The sequence below is a fragment of the Gadus morhua genome, chromosome 11, assembly GCF_902167405.1.
Source record: "Gadus morhua chromosome 11, gadMor3.0, whole genome shotgun sequence".
Taxonomy (NCBI): Eukaryota; Metazoa; Chordata; class Actinopteri; order Gadiformes; family Gadidae; genus Gadus; species Gadus morhua.
This window is the reverse complement of record NC_044058.1, coordinates 24,248,957-24,271,850: the sequence shown is the minus strand read 5'-3', so window position 1 is coordinate 24,271,850 and position 22,894 is coordinate 24,248,957. Positions and strand designations below refer to the sequence as shown.

Sequence of the window (22,894 nt, the reverse complement as noted above, 5' to 3'; positions counted from 1 at the left end):
GATTTAGTATTTATGGGATCGATTACACCAATAGAAACCAATAAACTCCTCCAAAATGAATAAAGCATTATTTTATTTGAAGATAACACAAGGATGACAGCAAAATTTGTCAACAATTGAGGAGTAAACAATTTATTTTGCATTAGAAGTTTCTTATCCTCAAACCTGCAACTCATACAGAAGAGTACTTATCTACCAGCATACTATGGGGTTAGTTGTGGTTTAGTTGGACCACTAGTCAACTAGTTGTGTATTGATTGATTACTAGCTGACATGTTGTGGTTAATTAAGAGTTGCAGTTAATTAAGTTAACTAGTAGTTAACAAGTTGGGGCGTAGTTGACTAGCTGTCAACTACCCGTGGTTTAGTTAACTGGCTGTAGGACATCTCAGGAGTCTCCGCGCAGCACGGCCTCCAGCTCCCCAGACTCCGACAACTCCCTGACGATGTCAACCCCCCCCACCAGCTCCCCCTTGACATAGAGCTGGGGGTAGGTGGGCCAGTTGGAGAGGGTCTTCAGCCCCTGACGCACCTCCTCGTCTGACAGGATGTCAAAGGTGTCGTACTCCACACCCGCGCCGTTGAGGAGCTCCAGGATCTGTCGGCTGAAGCCACAGCGCGCCTCCTGCTTGTTCCCCTTCATGAAGAGCATCACGGGGCCAAGGTTGATCACCGCCTTCAGCCGATCCTCCAGGCTGAGGGACTTGGGACACGTGTTCTGCAGCTCCCCGGATTCTGCCAGCTCCTTGACAATGTCTACTCCCCCCACCAGCTCTCCGTAAAATCATAACCCAGGATTGTTCCTGGAAAGAGTTGCAGGATGCAGGAAACCGTGTGTGGCCAGCTCGCAGTAATCCACTTATTATCAAGACTCGTTATGATGTTATGACGCATTGACAACAGATTAACGTTAAAATCTCAGATAAAAGGCAAAATACTAGAGAGATGACAGAGTCAACGTGCAGAAAATAAGACAACAATATACAAATAATTCAAGGTTTTGTTTTTATTGGAAGGCAACAGTTTAATTAATTAAATCAGAAATCACTCATATGTGAGGAGTTTTCTATTTAAAAATGTTGGTCGAAATGTACTTTTCATTAGAAACAAGGTACGTCTTCTGTTGTCTGCCTTCCACATCCTGAAACAGAACTCGTCATCAATCTCATGTTTTATTCTTTGTGTAAATCTATTGAATGAATGATTAAAACTGGATGGAAGCAGAGAACATTATGATACGTCTTACCTCTGTGAGGGTGTTTAGCTGCACAGCTCTGTCAACAGAACCATACAATTATTTAAAGATATGACCAGAAAATACAATAATAAAACTATAACAAAGTTGTTAAATCATACAATCCTACACTAATACAATGATCGACAGCCAGAAAATAAATATTAGTTCAAGTGCTGACTGATGAAGGGTTTTCATTAGTCATTTAGTCAAGCTTTCATCCTCACGGGTCTTCCCGGTCTCCGAGACACCAACCTTGGGTCTGAGGAAGTCTGACAAACGCCGTCATTCCCTGACATGCAAATGTCTCCTGGAAATCTTTAATCACGTCGTCGGGTAGGACTTTCTTTCTACCTGCACAAGAAAAACTGCTCATATAAATACTGTAGTATAATAATAAATACAGTAGTATTATTCTGTAGTATAATAGTACATATTCTAGTATAATAATACCGGTAAGTACTATAGAATAATAAAAACGGTAGTATAATAAGCCATATAGTAAAAAAAAAGGTGGTATGATCCATACTGTAATACAATAACAGTGAGGGAGTAAGCTGTGGAGCTGTGGGACGAACCGTAGAGCATGTATTCGTCGAACGCGTCCGGGGCAGGCTCCGTTTCCTGCATGATGATGTAGTCTGAGTCGTTGTGCTGCGCTCCAACCCAGAGGAACGTCTGACGCTGGGGCCGTCCTACCCCCCCCCCCCCCAACAACAGCCCGTGATTAACATCCTGTTTGTATCATAATGGACCATGTTTAGCATGTTCATATCATCATCATATCACACCAGCAATGGGTCTCGATCCAGTGGGGGGTGGGTCGTTGCCTGACAAAGAACTCAAAAGCCAGAAAACTCTGAGAGTGTGTGCTGTGGTTGAGTCCACATTGAACACATTGAATCGTTTTTTTGGTTCCTCAGATTTAGTTGAAAGAACACCTGCTGTATTATATGTATCCTATTGTCAGATCATGTTTATCATATTGTATGATGATATACAGTATATCATATAATATTATGATGTGGACCATAAAGTATGTTAAAAGTATCGAACTGTATGATGTGCCATGTGTTATGATGATATTTTACCTTCTAGCTGCAGGCCATCTCTGCCTGAGAGGACTTGGTAGGTCATCGAAGATCTCATACAGTTGTTTCCACTAAGGGGGTTACAGGAAGTACAGTTCAGTTCAGCCCTCTAGACTCTAGAGTACAGGAAGAGCAGTTCAGTTCTCCCCTCTCCTTCCCCTCATAAAGTACAGTTCATGTATCCTCTTAAGATGACAGGAAGTACTGTCCAGAGTATTCTAAAGTTCAATTTGTGTGTGTGTGCATACTAGTGTGTGTGTGTGTGTGTGTGTGTGTGCGTGTGTATAGTGTGTGTTTGTCTGTATGTGCATGTGTGTATGAGTGTGTGTGTGTGTGTGTGTGTGTGTGTGTGCAGGCATATCTGTGTGCGTATGTGTGTTTGGTGGGAGTGTGTGTATCTCACACACATAGGTATGCATGTGTATATGTGTCTGCACTCAAATGTTTGCGTAACTTTGTGTGTGTGTGTGTGCCTGCGTGCATGTGTGTGTGTTTGCGTACATGCGAATGTCCCCGTTCAGCAGTATGGTTTGGGGGACAGCGGTTGTCTGCATGGTGTACACGCTGCTGTCCATCATCCTGAACCATTGGAGCTCCTCCTCCCTCCCACTCACAGCTGCGGAGAAATACCACCTCCCAAGGTACTTCACGCACACACACACACACACACACACACACACACACACACACACACACACACACAAATAGGCAGACACAAACACCCGTTAGCCTCAGTGTATTAGCCAATGTGACTCATAAGGACAACAGACACAAGGTCCAATACAGGTCAGGTGAAAGGTGGAACTAAAACTGAGATATCAGGCCAAGTCAATATATCTAGCTATTATATCCAAGTTAGAAAAAAGGTATATAAGTATCTATATATATATATGTATACCTTTTTTTCTATAAATATAGATATGGTGTGGGTTGTTTGGTATGGGTTGTGTGTTATGTGGAGTGTGTCAAGAGTAGTAGTCTGTTGTCTGTTTGGTGTACGTTGTGTGGTCTGTGTGTTAGGTGGAGTGTGTTGATAGTGTTCAGTTGTCTGTATGTTGTGCGTGCGTTGTATGCGTGTTGTATGTGTGTTGTGTGTGTTGTATGTGTGTTGTGTGTGTATTCCTACCTCCTCTAGGTTGAGGCTGGCTGCGGACAAGGCGGTGTAGGTTGGGCAGGGCTGGGAGACCACGACCCACATACTGTAGACGTAGAGCAGGAGCGAGGCCAGATTTTTCGGCATGGTTGCACCCTGGTCCAGATACTGGAAGGACTTGAAGCCGTTTGGAGTTCTGGTGGTTAAGTGTGTCATCATGACCACTGGATGTTTCCCCCCAGCGTAGGAAGTTACTGATTAACCCATCACTCTGTTGGAATCCAACCACCAATCATCAGTGATTCAGTCCTTTTCTGTCTTGGAAGGATCAAATAATGTAACCGATTCGGATCGGGCTCATTGGTCATTCCATCAATCGACTTATGTAAAACCCTGATTATAATAACCTGGTAATAAAGGAAAGTAAAATGGGGCGGAGGTGGGGGTCATATCCCGACTAGCTGTTCCACGTTACACACTGAATCAATTTTTTCTCCCTTTGTGAGTTAATGTGTGACCTGGATAAAACTGATTCCTGGAAGGCAAACTGCGTGAAGGCCTCCGCACATAGTGGTTCTTCAGATTTAGTATTTATGGGATCGATTACACCAATAGAAACCAATAAACTCCTCCAAAATGAATAAAGCATTATTTTATTTGAAGATAACACAAGGATGACAGCAAAATTTGTCAACAATTGAGGAGTAAACAATTTATTTTGCATTAGAAGTTTCTTATCCTCAAACCTGCAACTCATACAGAAGAGTACTTATCTACCAGCATACTATGGGGTTAGTTGTGGTTTAGTTGGACCACTAGTCAACTAGTTGTGTATTGATTGATTACTAGCTGACATGTTGTGGTTAATTAAGAGTTGCAGTTAATTAAGTTAACTAGTAGTTAACAAGTTGGGGCGTAGTTGACTAGCTGTCAACTACCCGTGGTTTAGTTAACTGGCTGTAGGACATCTCAGGAGTCTCCGCGCAGCACGGCCTCCAGCTCCCCAGACTCCGACAACTCCCTGACGATGTCAACCCCCCCCACCAGCTCCCCCTTGACATAGAGCTGGGGGTAGGTGGGCCAGTTGGAGAAGCTCTTCAGCCCCTGACGCACCTCCTCGTCTGACAGGATGTCAAAGGTGTCGTACTCCACACCCGCGCCGTTGAGGAGCTCCAGGATCTGTCGGCTGAAGCCACAGCGCGCCTCCTGCTTGTTCCCCTTCATGAAGAGCATCACGGGGCCAAGGTTGATCACCGCCTTCAGCCGATCCTCCAGGCTGAGGGACTTGGGACACGTGTTCTGCAGCTCCCCGGATTCTGCCAGCTCCTTGACAATGTCTACTCCCCCCACCAGCTCTCCGTTAGCGTATAGCTGGGGGTAGGTGGGCCAGTTGGAGTAGGTCTTCAGCCCCTGACGCACCTCATCGTCTGACAGGATGTCGAAGCTGCTGAACTGGATGCTGTGCTCCTTAAGCAGGCCGACTATGGTCCGGCTGAAGCCGCAGCGGGGTTCCTGGGGAGAGCCCTTCATGAAGAGCATGCACGGCGCCGCGCTGGTCAGCTCCTTCAGGCGCTCATTCAGATCCCGCCGGGGGGCTACCTCTCCCGTTGCCGGGCCGCCGGACACCGCTAGCCGCTGCACCTTCTTGCTCAGCTCGGGGGCATGGGCTCCGTCCAGACGGTCTACCTTCTCTCCTCCCTTGAAGAACAGAATGGTCGGAACGGAGGAGATTTCATATTTCTCTGACACCTCCGGAACCTCCTCCGCCTCCAGCGTGACGAAGGAGGAGGTAGTGTGCTCCTTGCTGAGCTCCGACATGACGTCGTTCATCATGGCGCACTGCGGGGCCCATGGCGCCTGGAAGTGGACGACTGTCAGACATCGTCCGGCTTTCTTTAATAACTCATCAAACTGAGACTGAGATGTGACTTGTTGTAGTTGCGCCATGTTCTTAATCGGTCACTCTACTACCGGAAGTTATTTGAACGCTTCCTGTTGTCCTGGTACGTCACGTCCTGCTATTACAGTTCCGGAAGCTGGAGTCAGAAATGTTGCGAGTCGTTGCGGAATAAACTATTGATTTAACGCTGGAGACGCTGCAAATTACTTTATCGTTCCAGGTAAAATTGACTATTAATAACATCTAGTATTGATGATGTTATTGATGAATGTATAACGTCATATTCTCTTAGCAGCATCTGCCAGCTAGTTTAATAAAACGGTTCTTAGCTTCCTGTTAGCCTCGCTTAGCTGCTAGAACAGATAAATAGGCCAACATAGTATTCATTATTGTTACTGTACTATTTAATGGACTCGTAAGTAAGGTTCTATGAACTGCTGTATGTATGTGCTATTTCATATTACTATTTGATGTTAACCGTTATGCCATTTACAACTAAGTTAAATGTGTGCCAAATCCACAGTTCTTCATTAGCAGGATAAAGTCCCTTCCTGTTCCCGTATTATTAAAATTAGGCTGATTTTATTTATGTAATTCGTAGCATGATCCTTGATCTATAGTCTTGCACTGCCGTATCTAAATGAAATGGACCCATTAAAACCCATTAATAAATGGTATGAGCTACACCTGTGTTTTCCTACTGTGAAAAGGATTTATCTCGTGGTTATCAAGTAATTGCCACGTTTGCTAGCTTATCATTGAATAAACTCTTTGCATAGTTGAATCCCAAGTGACCTCTGCTCTGTATTGCTCTGTCCTTCTATGATGAAGAGCTAGATACGTAGAAGAAGAAGGTGGTCATGGAAGAGCAGACTACGGAGATCGAGGTGACAGTGAAGACATTGGACTCCCAGAGCAGGAGTTACTCTGTCTCCGGCCAGGTAGGTTTGTGTGTGTGTGTGTGTGTGTGTGTGTGTGTGTGTGTGTGTGTGTGTGTGTGTGTGTGCGTGTCTGTGTCTGTGTCTGTGTCTGTGTGTCAGTCAGATGTTTGACCCAGTGTGCACTTTATGTTCAGCTGACTGTGAAGGAATTCAAGGAGCACATTGCGGTGTCGGTTGGCATCCCTGTGGATAAACAGAGACTCATCTACCAGGGCAGAGTTCTACAGGATGAGAGGACGCTGGCGGACTACAGTAAGACCTCAACCCTGTACAGTTGTATTGAATATATCTCATTTAAAAAAAAGTGTTTTGGGGGGAATGGTGAGAAACATACGATTTTACAAATTTTTCTCATCAATTGGGGACTTTTTTCAGTAACAGTGATAAAATGGCTTAGATTACTATGTTTACGATCATATAAGAAGAAATTACTGTGCGTGCGTGCGTGCGTGTGTGTGGGTGCTAGGGGGGGTGTGTGTGTGTGTGTGGTGTGTGTGTACAATACAACACAATTGTATTGTATTGTGTTGGACTGTATTATAGTACTTAACTGTGTAACAACTGCAGTAGCTGTTATCATTGCTGTAACACAGGTAATTGGTTAGCCTAGCGATTGTTGTACTTGCACTTGGTTCTATGAACATCCTTACTGTACCGACAGCGATATATTGTTGCACTTTTTATGACAAATATACTTATTGTAAGTCGCTTTGGATAAAAGCGTCTGCTAAATGCCCTGAATGTAAAATATAAATGTAAAACAAAAAAAATTGGTTTTGGGTTCAATGGCTCCGTAACAACAATGACCACAACTACAACGACCACTGTGAATCCTGATCCATTACTATTTGTCAGAAATATACGTTCCTCCTGGTCACTGTGTTCCGTCTTATTCAATAAAATCTAATAATAAATTACGCCATTGATCTTTCCAGATGTGTCGGGGAAGGTGATCCATCTGGTGGAGCGGGCCCCGCCCCCGGCCTCCCAGCCCGGGGCGGACTCTGGGTCGGGTTCAGCCGACGGCGGGACCTCCTCCGCCCCGCAGGGCCCACCCCAGGGCCCTCCCCAGGGCCCGCCGCACGACCGCAATGCCAACAGCTACGTCATGCTGGGCACCTTCAACCTGCCCGTCAACCTCATGGACCCCCAGCACATACAGGTAGGCTCGGACATACGACCCCGTCAGACTGGGAGAGAGGGGTGTTGAGACTGGGACGTACGACCCCGTCAGACTGGGAGAGAGGGGTGTTGAGACTGGGACGTACGACCCCGTCAGACTGGGAGAGAGGGGTGTTGAGACTGGGACGTACGACCCCGTCAGACTGGGAGAGAGGGTGTTGATACTGGGGACGTACGACCCCGTCAGACTGGGAGAGAGGGGTGTTGAGACTGGGAACGTACGACCCCGTCAGACTGGGAGAGAGGGGTGTTGAGACTGGGACGTACGACCCCGTCAGACTGGGAGAGAGGGGTGTTGAGACTCGGACGTACGAACCCGTCAGACTGGGAGAGAGGGGTGTTGAGACTGGGACGTACGACCCCGTCAGACTGGGAGAGAGGGGTGTTGAGACTGGGAACGTACGACCCCGTCAGACTGGGAGAGAGGGGTGTTGAGACTGGGACGTACGACCCCGTCAGACTGGGAGAGAGGGGTGTTGAGACTGGGACGTACGACCCCGTCAGACTCGAAGAGAGGGGTGTTGAAACTGGGATGTTTGACCCCGTCAGACTGGGATCTAGGACTGCGATATAGGCACGCTAAGGCCGGAATTTAGCACTGGTTAGACTGGGATGAATGACTGGTTAGAGTGGGATGTAGGTCTTGTTGGACTGCTTGTAAGACTGGGATGGTTGACTGGTTAGAGTGGGATGTAGGACTGGTATGGCTGATATGTAGGATTGGGATTTAGGACTGGTTAGGCTGGGATGGTTGACTGGTTAGACTGGGATGTAGGACTGGTTAGGCTGATATGTAGGATTTAGGACTAGTTAGGCTGGGATGTAGGACTAGGCTGCAACTCTCTGAGGACTGAATGTCCTCCTCTTCTCTCCGCTTCTTGTGGTGGTTATCCAGATGTCCGTTCAGCAGCTCATGTCAGGTCTAGGAGAGAACGCCAGGAACGCCAGAGTGACCACAAGCACTGGGGTGAGGAACCTGCTTTTGACTTGGAGGCGATACACACACTTGTTTGACCAAATTGTCCCTGGTTGGACAATCGCTGGAGCTCCTTTCATGAGGAAAAAAAGCGCTTGTTGATCCATTATTTTTGCGGGCAGGAGGGAATGCAGACTTGTGTATAACATTTTTGAGTTCTATATTGTGTTGGATACAACATTGACTAATGAAAATAGTGTTCAAGATTCGGTAGTATCTGCTTTGATAATCGTACGGTTTAATAGAATACAAGACATTTGAAACAGGAGGTCAAAGCGATCTTCCCAACTTTGAAATGGCAAATTTAAGGAAGAACTGCTAGTCATCGGTTTTTACAGCCCCATACCCTACATACTACCACATAGATCCATGCATAGAACATAGAAGTAAGTCATAAACTGTAATATAGCACCCAACCATTGACTGAGAACCCTGCCATAGAACGAAGAACCCCATCTTGTAGAACAGAACAGTTCTCTATGCTGGTTCGTTTTTTCTAACGTGCACTTGCTGGTTCCTCAGAATGGATCGATGAATGTCCACATCGACATGGACCAGTCAGTGCAGAGCGAGCCCAGGCTACGGCTCCTATTGGCCGAGAACCTGCTGAGGGATGCCAATGAACTCATCACGAGGATGGAGGTAAACCGTAACGTAGCTCAACAAAAAAAAACCATTAAAGCGCGGTCCTTTTGATAGCCTCCTGCTAACGGGCTGTCTACCTGTTCCCAGGGTCAACCAGCCAGCAGCTCTCACCCAGAGCCCCCTCCTTCTGCCGCTGCTCCTTCTGCCGCTGCTCCTGCGGCCGCGGCGCCGGCTGCAGCTCCTCCCGCTGCAGCTCCTCCTGCTGCCGCGGGTCCTCCTGCCCCGTCCTCCCCCTCCTCCACCCCGTCTCCCTCTGCCCAGCCCATGGACACCTCCCCTCCCTCCGGCACCCCCCCGCCCCAACCGTCAGCTCCTGGCCAATCAGAAGGCCCCACACCCCAAGCCGGGCCCAAGTAAGTGCCCTGCTGTACACCGTCATACTGCAATGGGATGATGTTGTGATCCTAAGCCCTCGTGTGTGTGTGTGTGTGTGTGTGTGTGTGTGTGTGTGTGTGTGTGTGTGTGTGTGTGTGTGTGTGTGTGTGTGTGTGTGTGTGTGTGTGTGTGTGTGTGTGTGTGTGTGTGTGTGTGTGTGTGTGTGTGTGTGTGTGTGTGTGGCAGCCACCCCAGCCCAGTGGAGCTGCTCCAGATGCTGGCGGAGCTCCGCAGGGTGGAGGAGCGACTGCAGCCGTTCATCCAGAGGGCTCACACCGTCCTGGAGAGCGCCACCTCCGCAGAGTACAGCAACACTGTGAGATCAGCCTCCGCTCCCTGTCTCACCACCCCTCCCCCGTGTCTAACTTCCCCTCCAACCTGTCTCACTTCCCCTCCGCCCTGTATGACGGGGAGGAGGGGAAGTCATACAGGTAGACAGCTCCTCCTGCCTGTGAAACAGCTCCTCCTGTCTCACTCCCCCTCCTCCCCTGTCTCACTCCCCCTCCTCCCCTGTCTCACTCCCCCTCCTCCCCTGTCTCACTCCCCATCCTCCCCTGTCTCACTTCTCCTCCTCCCCTGTCTCACTCCCCATCCTCCCCTGTCTCACTTCCCCTCCTCCCCCGTCTCACTTCCTCTCCTCCCTGTCTCTTGCCTGTCTTACTTCCTTGCCGCCCTCCGTCTCTTCCGGTCTCTGCTGTCTCTCTCCCCTTTCTCAAATCCGCCCTCCCTGTCTCACCTCCCTGTCTCCCCTCCCTGTCTCTCCTCCACCTGTCTCTCCTCCACCTGTCTGTCCTCTGCAGGAGCGGGAGGAGGACCAGCGCGTCCTCAACCTGGTGGGGGAGGCTCTCCGTCTCCTCGGTAACGCCCTGGTGGCCCTCAGCGACCTGCGCTGCAACCTGCTGAGTCCCGCCCCCCGCCACCTGCACGTGGTACGACCCATGTCTCACTACACCAACCCCGGCGCACTCCATCAGATTCCCCTGCAGGTGAGTTCCTGCGCTGCCGGACTAGATGTTTTGTCACAATGTGTAGAAATGGGTGTGTGTATCTTCTGTGTAACTAGTTATTCACGATACGTAGCGCTGAATGCGTGTTCATCCCGTGGTACTGAATGTGTGATCACAACGTGTAGCCCTGGATGTGTTCTCATGGTGTGGCGCCGTGGTACTCAACGTGTAGTACTTGACCTTCCTCCCAGATGAACATGGGCGCCACAGTGACGATGGCGGCCAACGGCGCTGACGGACAGGCCCCGCCCACACAGCCCACCGCCCAATCGGAGCAGGCCGGACCGGGACAGACGCCCTCGGCCAATCAGCATCCGGGCCCTGCCGGCCCCCGGGTCATCAGGGTCAACCACCAGGGGGTTCCCGTGGTGATGATGCAGATGAACCCTGATGGTAACACCCTGCTATACTCGAAATACTACTAACACTTGTACAATACCATACTAATACCAACGCACTACATTATCCATACTTTACCCATACTAATACTATTGAGTAGTTCATGTAATCCTACCTACTACCTATGTGTTAGTATTAACTAGTACCTGTATTCATACCATTTGTCTCCAGGGTCTGCTGTGAACCCCCCAACCGGACAGGCGGTTCCCGGGCAGCCAGGTCAGATTATGCGCTAACGATATGCACATTTTGTGTTAATAATAAGAATAGGGGAATGTTTATTCGAGATGCACCCTCCTTCTCTTTATGCTCTGTAGCTCTCTAGTGGGAGAGAGATGAAGGAGCCAATTCACTGATTTGTTTTCTTCAGTCTAGTGGTACCAAGTAGCATTAAGTCGATTATGTGAGGTTAAATAAAATTTGATTTGAATAGGTTAAATTCTGCATGTGTTCATACTGAATATGTGTCCATGTGTTCCCATTGAACATTTGATCAGGTCTTCATGTGTGTTCATACTAGTGAACGTGTGATGAGGTCTCCCTGTGTTCCACTAGTGAACGTGTGATCAGTTTTTCCTGCATTCATACTAGTGAACGTGTGATCATGTGTTCATACTAGTGAACGTGTGATCATGTGTTCATACTAGTGAACGTGTGATCATGTGTTCCACTGGTGAACGTGTGATCAGGTCTTCCTGTGTTCATTCTAATGAACGTGTGATCATGTGTTCATACTAGTGAACGTGTGATCAGGTCTTCATGTGTTCATACTAGTGAACGTGTGATCAGGTCACCCTATGTTCATACTAGTGAATGTGTGATCATGTGTATGAACACATGATCACACGTTCACTAGTATGAACTAGTGAACGTGTGTGATCATGTATTCACACTAGTGAACGTGTGATCATGTATTCACACTAGTGAACGTGTGTGATCATGTATTCATACTAGTGAACGTGTGATCATGTATTCACACTAGTGAACGTGTGGTCATGTATTCACACTAGTGAACGTGTGGTCATGTATTCACACTAGTGAATGTGTGATCAGGTCTTCCACCAGACTTCATGCGGAACCTGATGCAGCAGATCAGCCAGTATGCCGCTGCCGTGGCAACGAGCGCCGTGACCGGCCAACCGATCCCTGAAAACGTCACCCCCGCCGGCGCCGGCACCCCCACCACCGCCGACCCGACCGGCAGCCCCGCGCACCCTCAGCCCCACCCCCAACCTCAGCCCAGGGTGGTGTTCACCAGGCCCACCTTCACCCCGCCAGCACCCTCGCCTCCCTTCAGCGGTGGAACCTTCCACATGAGGCCCGGTGTTCCCGGACAGGTCAGAAGCCGCCGCCGCGTTATCACACTGTTACGGACTTTAGAGAGACCATATTATACTACTTTTCTGGTCTTCATTTATATTCTTATTAATGACCCCTATTGCGCAACCTGACACGAATCACAGCACAAAAAACGATGTAGATTTTCGGGAAACTCTTGCCACCCCAGACTGTGGCTGGGAATACGTCGAAATGCATGTACGTCATTATTTGACACTTTAGTATGGTTAAACATGACTATCAATCGTTATAACAACTTTTATAGGTCATAAAAGTCAGAAAAAGCATAATGGGTCCCCTTTAAGAACTCAGCAAGACCTACATTGTGATACCTTCTACACTATTAAAGACGGTAGTGTCTTAGTCAATGGAGTTTTACTGTAATGACGTTCTACAACGACATTGTCCTGATGTATGAATGACGGGACTATTGGGGGACTTTTATTTTCGTGGTTAAACTGAAGACTTTCTACCGTGAAGTAACGTTAAACGTTTTAAAAGTGAATGGTGACTCTTTACAGTGCCATCAGTACCATCAGTTTCCGTATGGAATAGTGTTGTGTTTAATGTTGTTGTAAGTCTTATTTTTACAACGTGTGTGTGTGTGTGTGTGTGTGTCGTAGCCGTTCAACCAGATGATGAATGACCTGGTGAGACCCCTCCTGGTGCCGGGGCAGACCGGTGAGTACCGGAAGACGTAACACTAGAATCGGACTCGATCATCGATTAACATTGCGGAGCACATATTCAATTGTAGACCATAGATGCGTTATGTATTACCGATTAGATGATCAATCATATTTAAGATTAATATTAGATTTTTTACAGATTATATATTATTTAATTTGAGGTAACAATATATTATTGATTAGATTGTAAATATTATGTATTCTTTTTAATATTATTTTAGATTAAGGATTGAGACAGATTATCACAGTTTATGGTTTTACACAGATTGTTACAGGTTAGAGAAAAATTCAGATTATTAGAAAGGAACGATATAGATTATTGATAAATGCAAATTGTAACTGATTAAAGATTACGATTTTTCTGTTTTTCTTCTCAACAGGAAACACGAGCACACACACCTCTTCGTCGTCGTCCTCCTCCTCCTCTTCTTTCTCCTTCTCCTCCTCCTCCTCTGGCCCAGCTGCCCCTCCCACCTCGGAGAATGGCGCTCCACACGGCCAATCACAGACGGGCAGCGGCCAGGCCCTGCCCCCAGACCTCAGCCAGCTGCTGGGCTCCCTGCTGGGGGGCGTGGCCGGGGCCTCGGCTCCGCCCATCACCATCACTTCCTCCTCCTCCTCATCTGGGGTTCCCGCCTTCATCCAGGGAGTCAACGACTTCTTGCAGCAGGTCTGCACCCTCTCTTCTCACCTCCTCTCCTCCCCTTTCCTCACCTCATCTCCTCTCCTCACCTCCTCGCCTCTCCTCACTTCCTCACCTCTCCTCACCTCCTCATCTCACCTCCTCTCCTCTCCTCTCCTCTCCTCTCCATCCCCAACTTCCCTATAGAAGAACACTGAGGATACATCGTAGGGCAGAACGGTTTGGGGAAATGATTGAATTGAATCGATTATTTTGACCAATATTGCGATTGCATTTTTTGCCGATTTTTCGGATATGTATTTTTTAAATTCCTTATGTTCTGTTTTACTCACTAAACAAGCAATAAATAATTCTATAGTATGACCAACACAACTTTGGAAGCAGTCAACATATAAACTGCTCTTTCCTTTAGGCCAAGCCTAATGTTGAGATGAATTGATGCATGATGTGGTATTATAACATCTTTATTTAACTATTGAATTGTAAAATAAAAATAAATGAGAATCTTGCTGATCTCCAGTCAGTAACAAATCCACAATTATAAAAAAAAATTGCGGTTTGCGTATCGCGTTCTATTACAACGTGATGTCGGTTAATTGGATTAAACGTTCAGCCCTACTATAGCGCACAGTCATGTTCATGGATACAGGTACTGCTCCTTTAACTCCTTTAACTGTTCCTGTCTGTCCAGGCCTCCCAGCCTGTGTTCACCGCCCCTCCTCCCCCTTCAGGTCCCCAGGGCCCCGCCCCCCCGGGCGCAGGCCCCGCCCCCCCAGGTGTGGCGGTGGACTCGGAGTTCTTCACGGGGATCGTGCGTGGGGTCCTGACCTCCATGATGGGCCCGCTGGGCCAGGGGCAGGGAGACACGGAGAGCATCGCCCAGTTCATCCAGAGGCTGTCCCAGTCCAGCAACCTGTTCACCTTCTCAGAGGAGACCTCTGGTGGGTACGCCGCACGGCTCGAGGCTGGCCCCAGAATGGGACCCTTTTATCATGACCATCTACTTCCTCTTGTCATATCGTTCTCGCCTAGTTTCCTCTTGTCGCATCGGTGCCGGTTAACAAAAACGTGGGCGTGTGACGGCTTCGCCAGATTCACCAAATATGTGAGGGTGGCTCCAAATGAAGAAGTTACTGGCACCAGTGCCCGCAGTAGAACATTTTAGTCTTGAGACCAGCATTATATATTCTAATTTAGGGGAAGGGAAACTCCAGATGGACGGATGGACGGAGTTGGTCCTGTAGACGTAACCAGCTGTCTGATTGGTCCTTTAGCTGTATCCTCCTCTCATCTGCTCCTCTCCTCTGCTCCTCACCTCTGCTCCTCTCCTCTCCTCTCCTCACCTCCTCTCCTCACCTTCTCTCCTCACCTCCTCCTCTCCTCTCCTCTCCTCTCCTCTCCTCTCCTCTCCTCACCTCCTCTTCTCTCCTCTCCTCACCTCTGCTCCTCACCACCTCACCTCTCCTCTCCTCTCCTCTCCTCACCTCCTCTCCTCTCCTCCTCTCCTCACCTCCTCTCCTCTCCTCACCTCCTCTCCTCTCCTCACCTCCTCTCCTCTCCATCCCCAACTTCCCTATAGAAGAATACTGAGGATACATCGTAGGGCAGAACGATCTGGGGAAATGATCGAATTGCGATTATTTTGACCAATATTGCGATTTTTGCCTGATTGGTCCTGTATACGTAACCAGCTGTCTGATTGGTCCTGTTGATGTAACCTGCTGTCTGATTGGCTCTGCAGGGTTCTTTGGGGAGCTGCTGACGCTGGTGTTCCAGAGCTTCAGTATGTCCGACCTGGTCCTGCTGCTCCACGGACAGCACCAGCCCCTGGGCCGCATCCAGCCGGAGCTGGCCCACTTCTTCACCCACAGCTACCTCAACGACCAGGAGCCCACCGACCACAACATCACTGTCAGTACCCCCCATACCCTAACACTACCTCCACAACATCACTGTCAGTACCCCCCATACCCTAACCCTACCTCCACGACGTCACTGTCAGTACCCCCCATACCCTAACCCTACCTCCACGACGTCACTGTCAGTACCCCCCATACCCTAACCCTACCTCCACGACGTCACTGTCAGTACCCTCCATACCCTAACCCTACCTCCACGACATCACTGTCAGTACCCCCCATACCCTAACCCTACCTCCACGACATCACTGTCAGTACCCCCCATACCCTAACCCTACCTCCACGACGTCACTGTCAGTACCCCCCATACCCTAACCCTACCTCCACGACATCACTGTCAGTACCCTCCATACCCTAACCCTACCTCTACGAACAGCCCACCGACTACAACATAACCGGGATTACCCTTATCCTAATCCTACCTTTGCCGTAGCTTTACCCACGGTGCTTTAACCGTTTTAGCTCCCTCTCACTCCGTTTGCATTCTGATATGTGGCTGCAGCCAGCCATAACACAAAAAGTGACCGACCCCGATGGGTGAAGTGGGGTCATTCATACCCTGGCCCCACCCTGATCCATACACTAATCTATACTCTCTCTCTCTCCCCTCCTGTCGGTCGGTTCAGGCCGCTGCGGACACTCTGGTGAATGAGCTGGAGGAATACATTACAGAGAGCTTTGTGAGTCCTCCCCGACATGCTGCCAACACCAGTCCGCTAACCAGTTAAACACCGGTCTGTGAACCAGTTAAACACCGGTCTGTGAACCAGTTAAACACCGGTCTGTGAACCAGTTAAACACCGGTCTGTGAACCAGTTAAACACCGGTCTGTGAACCAGTTAAACACCGGTCTGTGAACCAGTTCAACACCGGTCTGTGAACCAGTTAAACACCGGTCTGTGAACCAGTTCAACACCGGTCTGTGAACCAGTTAAACACCGGTCTGTGAACCAGTTCAACACCGGTCTGTGAACCAGTTAAACACCGCTCTGTGAACCAGTTAAACACCGGTCTGTGAACCAGTTAAACACTGCCGGACTGGGAGCTCAGTAAAAGGGCAATGGTTTACTAGTTTGTTGTCTAATTTGAAGAAGAATACAACAACTGCTATTGGATGTTCTCAGATAATACAGCGATTGCACAAAGCCCGGCTTGTACCGTTGAGGTTGTTGTGGTGGCGGCTTTGTTCAGTGTTCAATTCTTTGTGTCTAGAGAGAGTCCTCGGTCAGCGTGGTGGAAGGGGTGGACATCACCCAGACCAACATGTCCTGTTTCAGACAGCAGCTGGCCCGCATCGCCACGCACATCCTGCGCTGCACAGGTAACCCCCACCCTACCGGAACCCCACACCCTTCACCAAGACCGTAGAAAAGGGTCATTCTTCTGTGTGTCCGCCCGTGGCTCCTCCCCTCTGGGTTTGGGGCTCGGGTTCGAGGGGGGTGTCTGCAGCCTGGCGCTCACTAACGTCCGACCTAACGTTTGAACCGTCCACCGTCCAGACGAGAGCTTCGGCCCGCGGTTGCTCCAGATGTGTAACCAGGCGCTGTTCGAGTTCCTGGCTCTCAACCTCCACTGTCTCCAAGGAAACCAGGCCGCCTTAACATCCGTCATCAACCACAGAATAGTCAGTACTCTTGGGCAGCTTACACACAGTTGCTCCTTGACATCCATCACATAGTCTGTACCCGGCACCGAGTACACCTTTCCAGCAAGTAGACAGTACCCGGTGCATAGTCCTTGCCTACTTCCCCTTAACCGGAAAATAGTCAGTGCCAAGTACATGGTACAATACCGGTTACCTAGCACGTAGTCTGCCCCTCTTGCAGCATATATTAAGTACCTATTACAAAACACAGACTCAAAACATAATATATGCCATGTTATTTACCAATATAATATATACTGTATAACTATATTTGTTACCAGTGTGCTCAATAAAACTATCTCAGTTACCTGTAGCACCACTGCTGTGTGGATGTTTGTCGATCTAACACCCGACTGTCTGTGACCCGTGTTCAGAGGAGGATGTCCAGCGACATGAGCCCCAGTCTGGTCAACTGGATGACCTCCATGATGACCATGAGGCTACAGGTGGTGCTTGAGCATCTCCCCCTCACCTCGACCAACTTCCAGCAGTACATCATCCTGACCCAGGTACTAACCTCTCCAGTGTACCCGTGGTGGTGCTGCCCCACTACGTTTTTTTTTCCCGCGTGTCCCTCGACACAACCGCTGCTCGCTGCCACGGTCAACAACGCCGTGGATTGTGTCTCGTGACTCTTAAACTCTGGCTGTCGACCCAGGTTGACTTTGTGAACACGCCGTTTACCCGGTGCCAGTGTGTGTTGCGACCACCTGACCTCACCTGTCCTAACTCAACACCATTGACCGCCTTCCACAGGCGGAGCAGGCCAGCGATCCCCAAGGACCCGAGACCAAGCCTACTGAACCGGTAGGCACCTATTAGCACCGTGGGCACCTGGCGTACCTGTTGGCATCGTGGGTTCCTGTTGATGGCTCTACTGGTGGTTCTAGTGGGGGTTCCAGTGGTCTACTGGTGGTTCTAGTGGTGGTTCCACTGTTGGTTTCCGGGGGGTCCACTGGTTGTCCCGGTGGGAGCCCTTTGAGGCCGTGGCTGTGACACAGGGCTGTACATACGTACTGCGGTTGGGTTCTAGGGGGTCCTCTGAGGGTTCGAGTGGAGGGTGAAGCGCGTGTCTTTTGCTTCCAGAGCCAGGAGCCTCAGGACGCCGCCGCCGCCGCCGCGTCGGCTCCGCTGGCCAGCCGGACGTCGCCGACGGTGCTGCTCCAAACGTGGGCCGTGCCGCCTGAAACCAGGCCGTCTGAAACCAGGCCGTTGCCGTCGGAGACCAGGACGTCGCTAGGAGACAGGGGGGCTTGTGGGGGAACACCCCTTGGGGGCGCGGTGGTGACGTCATCGTCCTGGGCCGACGACGCAGAATCTGAATCCTGGGAGGCTACAGTACCCCCTGTGAGTACTGCCGCTAATGCTACTGCTACTGCCAGCTGTACACACTACCACTAATAATACTACTACTACTGCCAGCTGTAGACACTACCACTAATAATACTATTACTACCACTACTTATACTAATACTGCTGCCACAGGTACCACCTTCCACTAATACTACTAATACTACTGCCACCAGTACCAACTAACACTAATACTACTACGGCCATCGTACCAACTACCACTAATAATACTACTACTACCACTGCCAACTGTATAAACTACCTGTGTGTGTGTGTGTGTGTAGGAGTGGGTGCCTATCATCAGGTGTGACCTGCTGACTCAGAGGAAGGTCAAAGGTCAGCCTCCCCTATCTGACGCCTACCTGACCGGCATGCCGGCCAAACGCAGGAAGGTATGCTCTGTTACACCTAGATCTACGCTACATCTCTGTATGGCTTATATCTGTTAGACCTAGATCTACGCTACATCTCTGTATGGTTTATATCTGTTAGACCTAGATCTACGCTACATCTCTGTATGGTTTATATCTGTTAGACCTAGATCTACGCTACATCTCTGTATGGTTTATATCTGTTAGACCTAGATCTACGCTACATCTCTGTATGGTTTATATCTGTTAGACCTAGATCTACGCTACATCTCTGTATGGTTCATATCTGTTAGACCTAGATCTACGCTACATCTCTGTATGGTTTGTATCTGTTAGACCTAGATCTACGCTGCATCTCTGTATGGTTTATATCTGTTAGACCTAGATCTACGCTACATCTCTGTATGGTTTGTATCTGTTAGACCTAGATCTACGCTACATCTCTGTATGGTTTGTATCTGTTAGACCTAGATCTACGCTACATCTCTGTATGGTTTATATCTGTTAGACCTAGATCTACGCTACATCTCTGTATGGTTTGTATCTGTTAGACCTAGATCTACGCTACATCTATATGGCTTATATCTGTTAGACCTAGATCTACGCTACATCATTATATGCGTTTTATCTGTTACACCTAGATCTACGCTACATCATTATATGCGTTTTATCTGTTACACTTTGATCTACTCTAAATATGTGTTTATCTATAGTGGCTATGTATTCTGTGTGTGTATCTGTAGTATATATATATATATATATATATATATATATATATATATATATATATATATATATATATATATATATATATATATATATATATAAAATGTGTGTCTAGTAGGGTTGCCGCGGTATACTGTGTTACCGGTTTTACCGGTGTTGAGGCCAACACCGATACTTGGTGTTGCCGGCAACAGTTTTTTGAATAATATAATGCTAATTAAGAAAATTTTAATGTGTAGAATAGGCCACAGTTCTGCTCTGTGGGGAAGAGATTGGCGCGCTTCCTTACAAGACCGGTAACCATAGCAACGCCGGTAAACAAACCCCGCGAAGCCCAAACCCTACGAGAGCTCCCCACTCTACGGCCATCCGGAGGCGCACAGAGCTTTTGGCCGTGATATTATGATATATAAAATTATATTATACTATTAATAATATATATAATATATACGTCATAAGACGCCGGGAATTGGCACGCTGCCAGCCGCTGTCACCGAGTGTGAGAGGAGGGTTGACGGAGAAGATGACGGTTGACCTAGTTTCAAAGTTAATAGTTTATACCGGTAATACCGGTGTTGACACGAGCGAATTACTCTGTGTGAAAATGTCCACACCGCGGCAACCCTAGTGTGTGTGTGTGTGTGTGTGTGTGTGTGTGTGTGTGTGTGTGTGTGTGTGTGTGTGTGTGTGTGTGTGTGTGTGTGTGTGTGTGTGTGTGTGTGTGTGTGTGTGTCTGCATTTATGTCCATCTGTAGGCTGTGTATGTCTGTGTGTTTCTCAGTGTTAATAGTGTGTGTGTGGGGGTGTGTTTCCAGACAGGCCAGGCAGGGGGCGCCCTCCTCTCCCTCTCCGATGCGGTGAGCCAGGCTGCCCGGTCTGCCGGGGTGCGGCCCCTGAACCCCTCCGGCCTCCAGGAGGAGCTGGGCGGCCAGGAGCTCCAGGAGGCCTACTCAGACCAGGTAGGGTCCGGGACGGGGTTCCGCAACCTTCTCAACATGCAGTGCCAGTTTGACGTTTTCTCGTTAGTGAGTGTGCCTTAAGCAACAATATATTTAATATTAAGCTGAATTATGACACAGCGACCAAAGACATTTCCAGAAGACCTGGAATTGTATTATTTCCATATAGTCCACTATCACGCATTAACATTTTAAATGTTATTTTGGTTGTTATATTTGCTACATGGGCTTACAAATTATAATTACATATGTCCCATCTTAAATCACCACTTTCAGAAACTCTTTCAAAAACATATTTGCACGGTGAGAAATGTAAAGAACAAGAATAGATGAGAGTGTTGGAACCATCCACATCAATGTCTTTAAGACATGTACAGCTTTGCGAAACCATGTGAAGGCGATGCATACAGGCCACTTGCAACAATATTTTAAATATTTTTCTTCTCAATTTATCCCATTTCAGAACACTGCTTTCAGTAACTCATTTAATCATATTTGCACTGGGAGGAAATGCCCGAAGGCTGCGGTAAAAAACTCCCCTTTATCCAAAGCGACTTACATCGGTTAATACACACATTGACACACCGACGGCAGAGTCGACCATACAAGGCGACAGCCAGCTCGTCAGGAGAAGTTATGGTTAAGTGTCTTGCTAAGGGACACATCAACACTCTGGGAAGGAGCTGGGGATCGAACTAGCAACCTTTCAGTTACAAGACAACTGCTCTACCTCCTGAGCTAAGCCGATTATTTACCCAATCCAGAAGAAGGAACAAACTATACATCACATCGGCCTATCCCCAGTTGTGTAAATATCGGTGCGTTGCATCGGGGCCCAGACGCCGTCAGGGGCCCATGGAGGATGAAAAAAAACAAAAACAAAGGAGCTGTCCAGCACGGCATAGGCGAGCTAGGCGATCGCCTAGAGCGGAAAAATGTGTCGGGGGCGCCCTCTGGTGGCGGCCCTAATTAATTAATTAATTAAAATATACGAAACAAGGAAAATGAAACCACACATGTTCCCAAATTGAACGGACAAGGGAGGGGGCGGAGGATTCATTGTTAGGGCGCACTGAAACTGTAACCCCCCCCCCCTGCGCTGGGAAGTCCTGTCCAGGGCGCAATTTAATGTTGAATAGCCTAGGGCACCGAAACGGCCAGCGTTTCGGTGCCAAAGGTCAAATTTATAAACGGCTTCGATTTTATGTAACGAAACTGCCTCACCACAGTGTGACAGGGTTCAGTCTGAAGAGGCCATGGATATGAATGTTTTACTGCTGATGCGTTACTGATGAAGGGTTGTGGTGCTGCAGGTGAAGTCCGACCTTAAAAGACGTGTGGAGGACGACCCCGACTTCAACGCCCAGCAGTTCCCCAACGCACACCAAGCATTCTCTCCGGACTCCTAGCCTGCCTCCCATGAACCCCTGACCCCTCGATCAGCTGCATCCGCTCCTCATGACCCACATTTACTTCAATTTGTTTCCTTTTTGATGCAACTCTGGGCCGCTGTGGTAACCCAGCGCTAAACTACGCTAAGCTACACTGCTTCCTGCCTTCCTGTTTGTTGTAGCCAGGAGTCACTTTTTGGGTTTTCTGTGTTTTTGTCTTAGTCCAGTGACACTGGATGACTGAAGTTTTGTTGGACTTGCAGAACCAAAGTAATAAAGCTTGTTACAAAATTAGTTATTTTGGTTATGGGTCGTATTTTTGGGATGTTCAAATCTGTTAAAGGTTGGGTATGGGATTTGCAAAACACCAGCAGATTTTGAAAATACACAACTCAAATGTTCCTACCCACTCTCCTTCAACGCTGACTCTGACTCCACCCATTCCAAGTACATGGAAGCGCAATCATACACGTGCGAAAATGCGCGAGAGCTAGCAATTAGCTAGTTAGCTAGCTCCAGTAGCTACCGCAGGATAACAACAAACAGAAGCTTGCTCTGGGTCACAAACTTTGCGTACGTGCACGAATGGGTCACGCACAGGGAGAGGGGGAGTGCAGTACGACCGTTTGATTGACGTACTTACTGTCCAATGCCGCTCGGTGTTTATGGAAATCATTGGCTGGAGTTTTTCGAGCCCTGCCCGTTCCACAGATTATTGACTTGTTTAATTTTCATGTCAGTACTTCTAACTCAAAGGTAACTGGCTGTAAGTGGGTAATGATAAGGATTTCAAGTAATTTTGCAAAAATGGCCAAAAAAGAGAATTCCATACCCAACCTTTAAGTAGTCTATGTTGTAAAGTTGCTGAAAAGGTAAATGTAGGGTTTTAACTAGTGCTAAATTGAAGTTACTCTCATAATTAAACCTGCACTAAAACCTTTCTCATTTAACTAGGCAAATTGAAGACACTGATAAGCCCCTTCAAATAGACATATCTTTAGATGTATGTATTTGACTTGT

The 22,894-nt window shown here is 48.2% G+C and overlaps 3 protein-coding genes across 4 annotated transcripts; 1 reads left to right on the top strand and 2 right to left on the bottom strand.

The window, feature by feature from the left end:
* Positions 1-51: 51 nt before the first annotated feature.
* glrx3 (glutaredoxin 3) lies at positions 52-5,424 on the bottom strand. 2 transcript variants are annotated; one of them, XM_030369835.1, is made up of 2 exons: positions 4,769-5,424; positions 52-769 (listed from the first exon to the last, which is right to left on the bottom strand). In XM_030369835.1, the coding sequence occupies exons 1-2, from the start codon at positions 5,363-5,365 to the stop codon at positions 389-391; spliced, it is 978 nt and encodes a 325-aa protein (XP_030225695.1). In that variant the 5' UTR covers positions 5,366-5,424; the 3' UTR covers positions 52-388. The 2 variants fall into 2 exon arrangements, with proteins under 2 accessions (XP_030225695.1, XP_030225693.1); XM_030369833.1 differs by lacking the exon at positions 52-769 and having other exon boundaries at positions 4,051-5,420.
* On the bottom strand, positions 987-3,718 carry LOC115553517 (apolipoprotein M). Its single transcript, XM_030369838.1, has 7 exons — positions 3,452-3,718; positions 2,827-2,969; positions 2,326-2,396; positions 1,813-1,929; positions 1,490-1,588; positions 1,247-1,274; positions 987-1,141 (listed from the first exon to the last, which is right to left on the bottom strand). The coding sequence occupies exons 1-6, from the start codon at positions 3,635-3,637 to the stop codon at positions 1,261-1,263; spliced, it is 630 nt and encodes a 209-aa protein (XP_030225698.1). The 5' UTR covers positions 3,638-3,718; the 3' UTR covers positions 987-1,141; positions 1,247-1,260.
* Positions 5,268-22,168, top strand: bag6 (BCL2 associated athanogene 6). Its single transcript, XM_030369828.1, has 25 exons — positions 5,268-5,538; positions 6,150-6,259; positions 6,394-6,511; positions 7,195-7,421; positions 8,337-8,408; positions 8,940-9,059; positions 9,150-9,415; positions 9,624-9,753; positions 10,238-10,423; positions 10,636-10,837; positions 11,015-11,062; positions 11,897-12,180; positions 12,805-12,862; positions 13,251-13,540; positions 14,205-14,454; positions 15,255-15,424; positions 16,059-16,112; positions 16,645-16,753; positions 16,932-17,056; positions 17,452-17,586; positions 17,834-17,884; positions 18,164-18,424; positions 18,712-18,819; positions 20,340-20,483; positions 21,797-22,168. Exons 2-25 carry the CDS (start codon positions 6,179-6,181, stop codon positions 21,890-21,892), a joined length of 3,585 nt encoding a protein of 1,194 aa, XP_030225688.1. The 5' UTR covers positions 5,268-5,538; positions 6,150-6,178; the 3' UTR covers positions 21,893-22,168.
* The last annotated feature ends 726 nt before the right edge of the window (positions 22,169-22,894 follow it).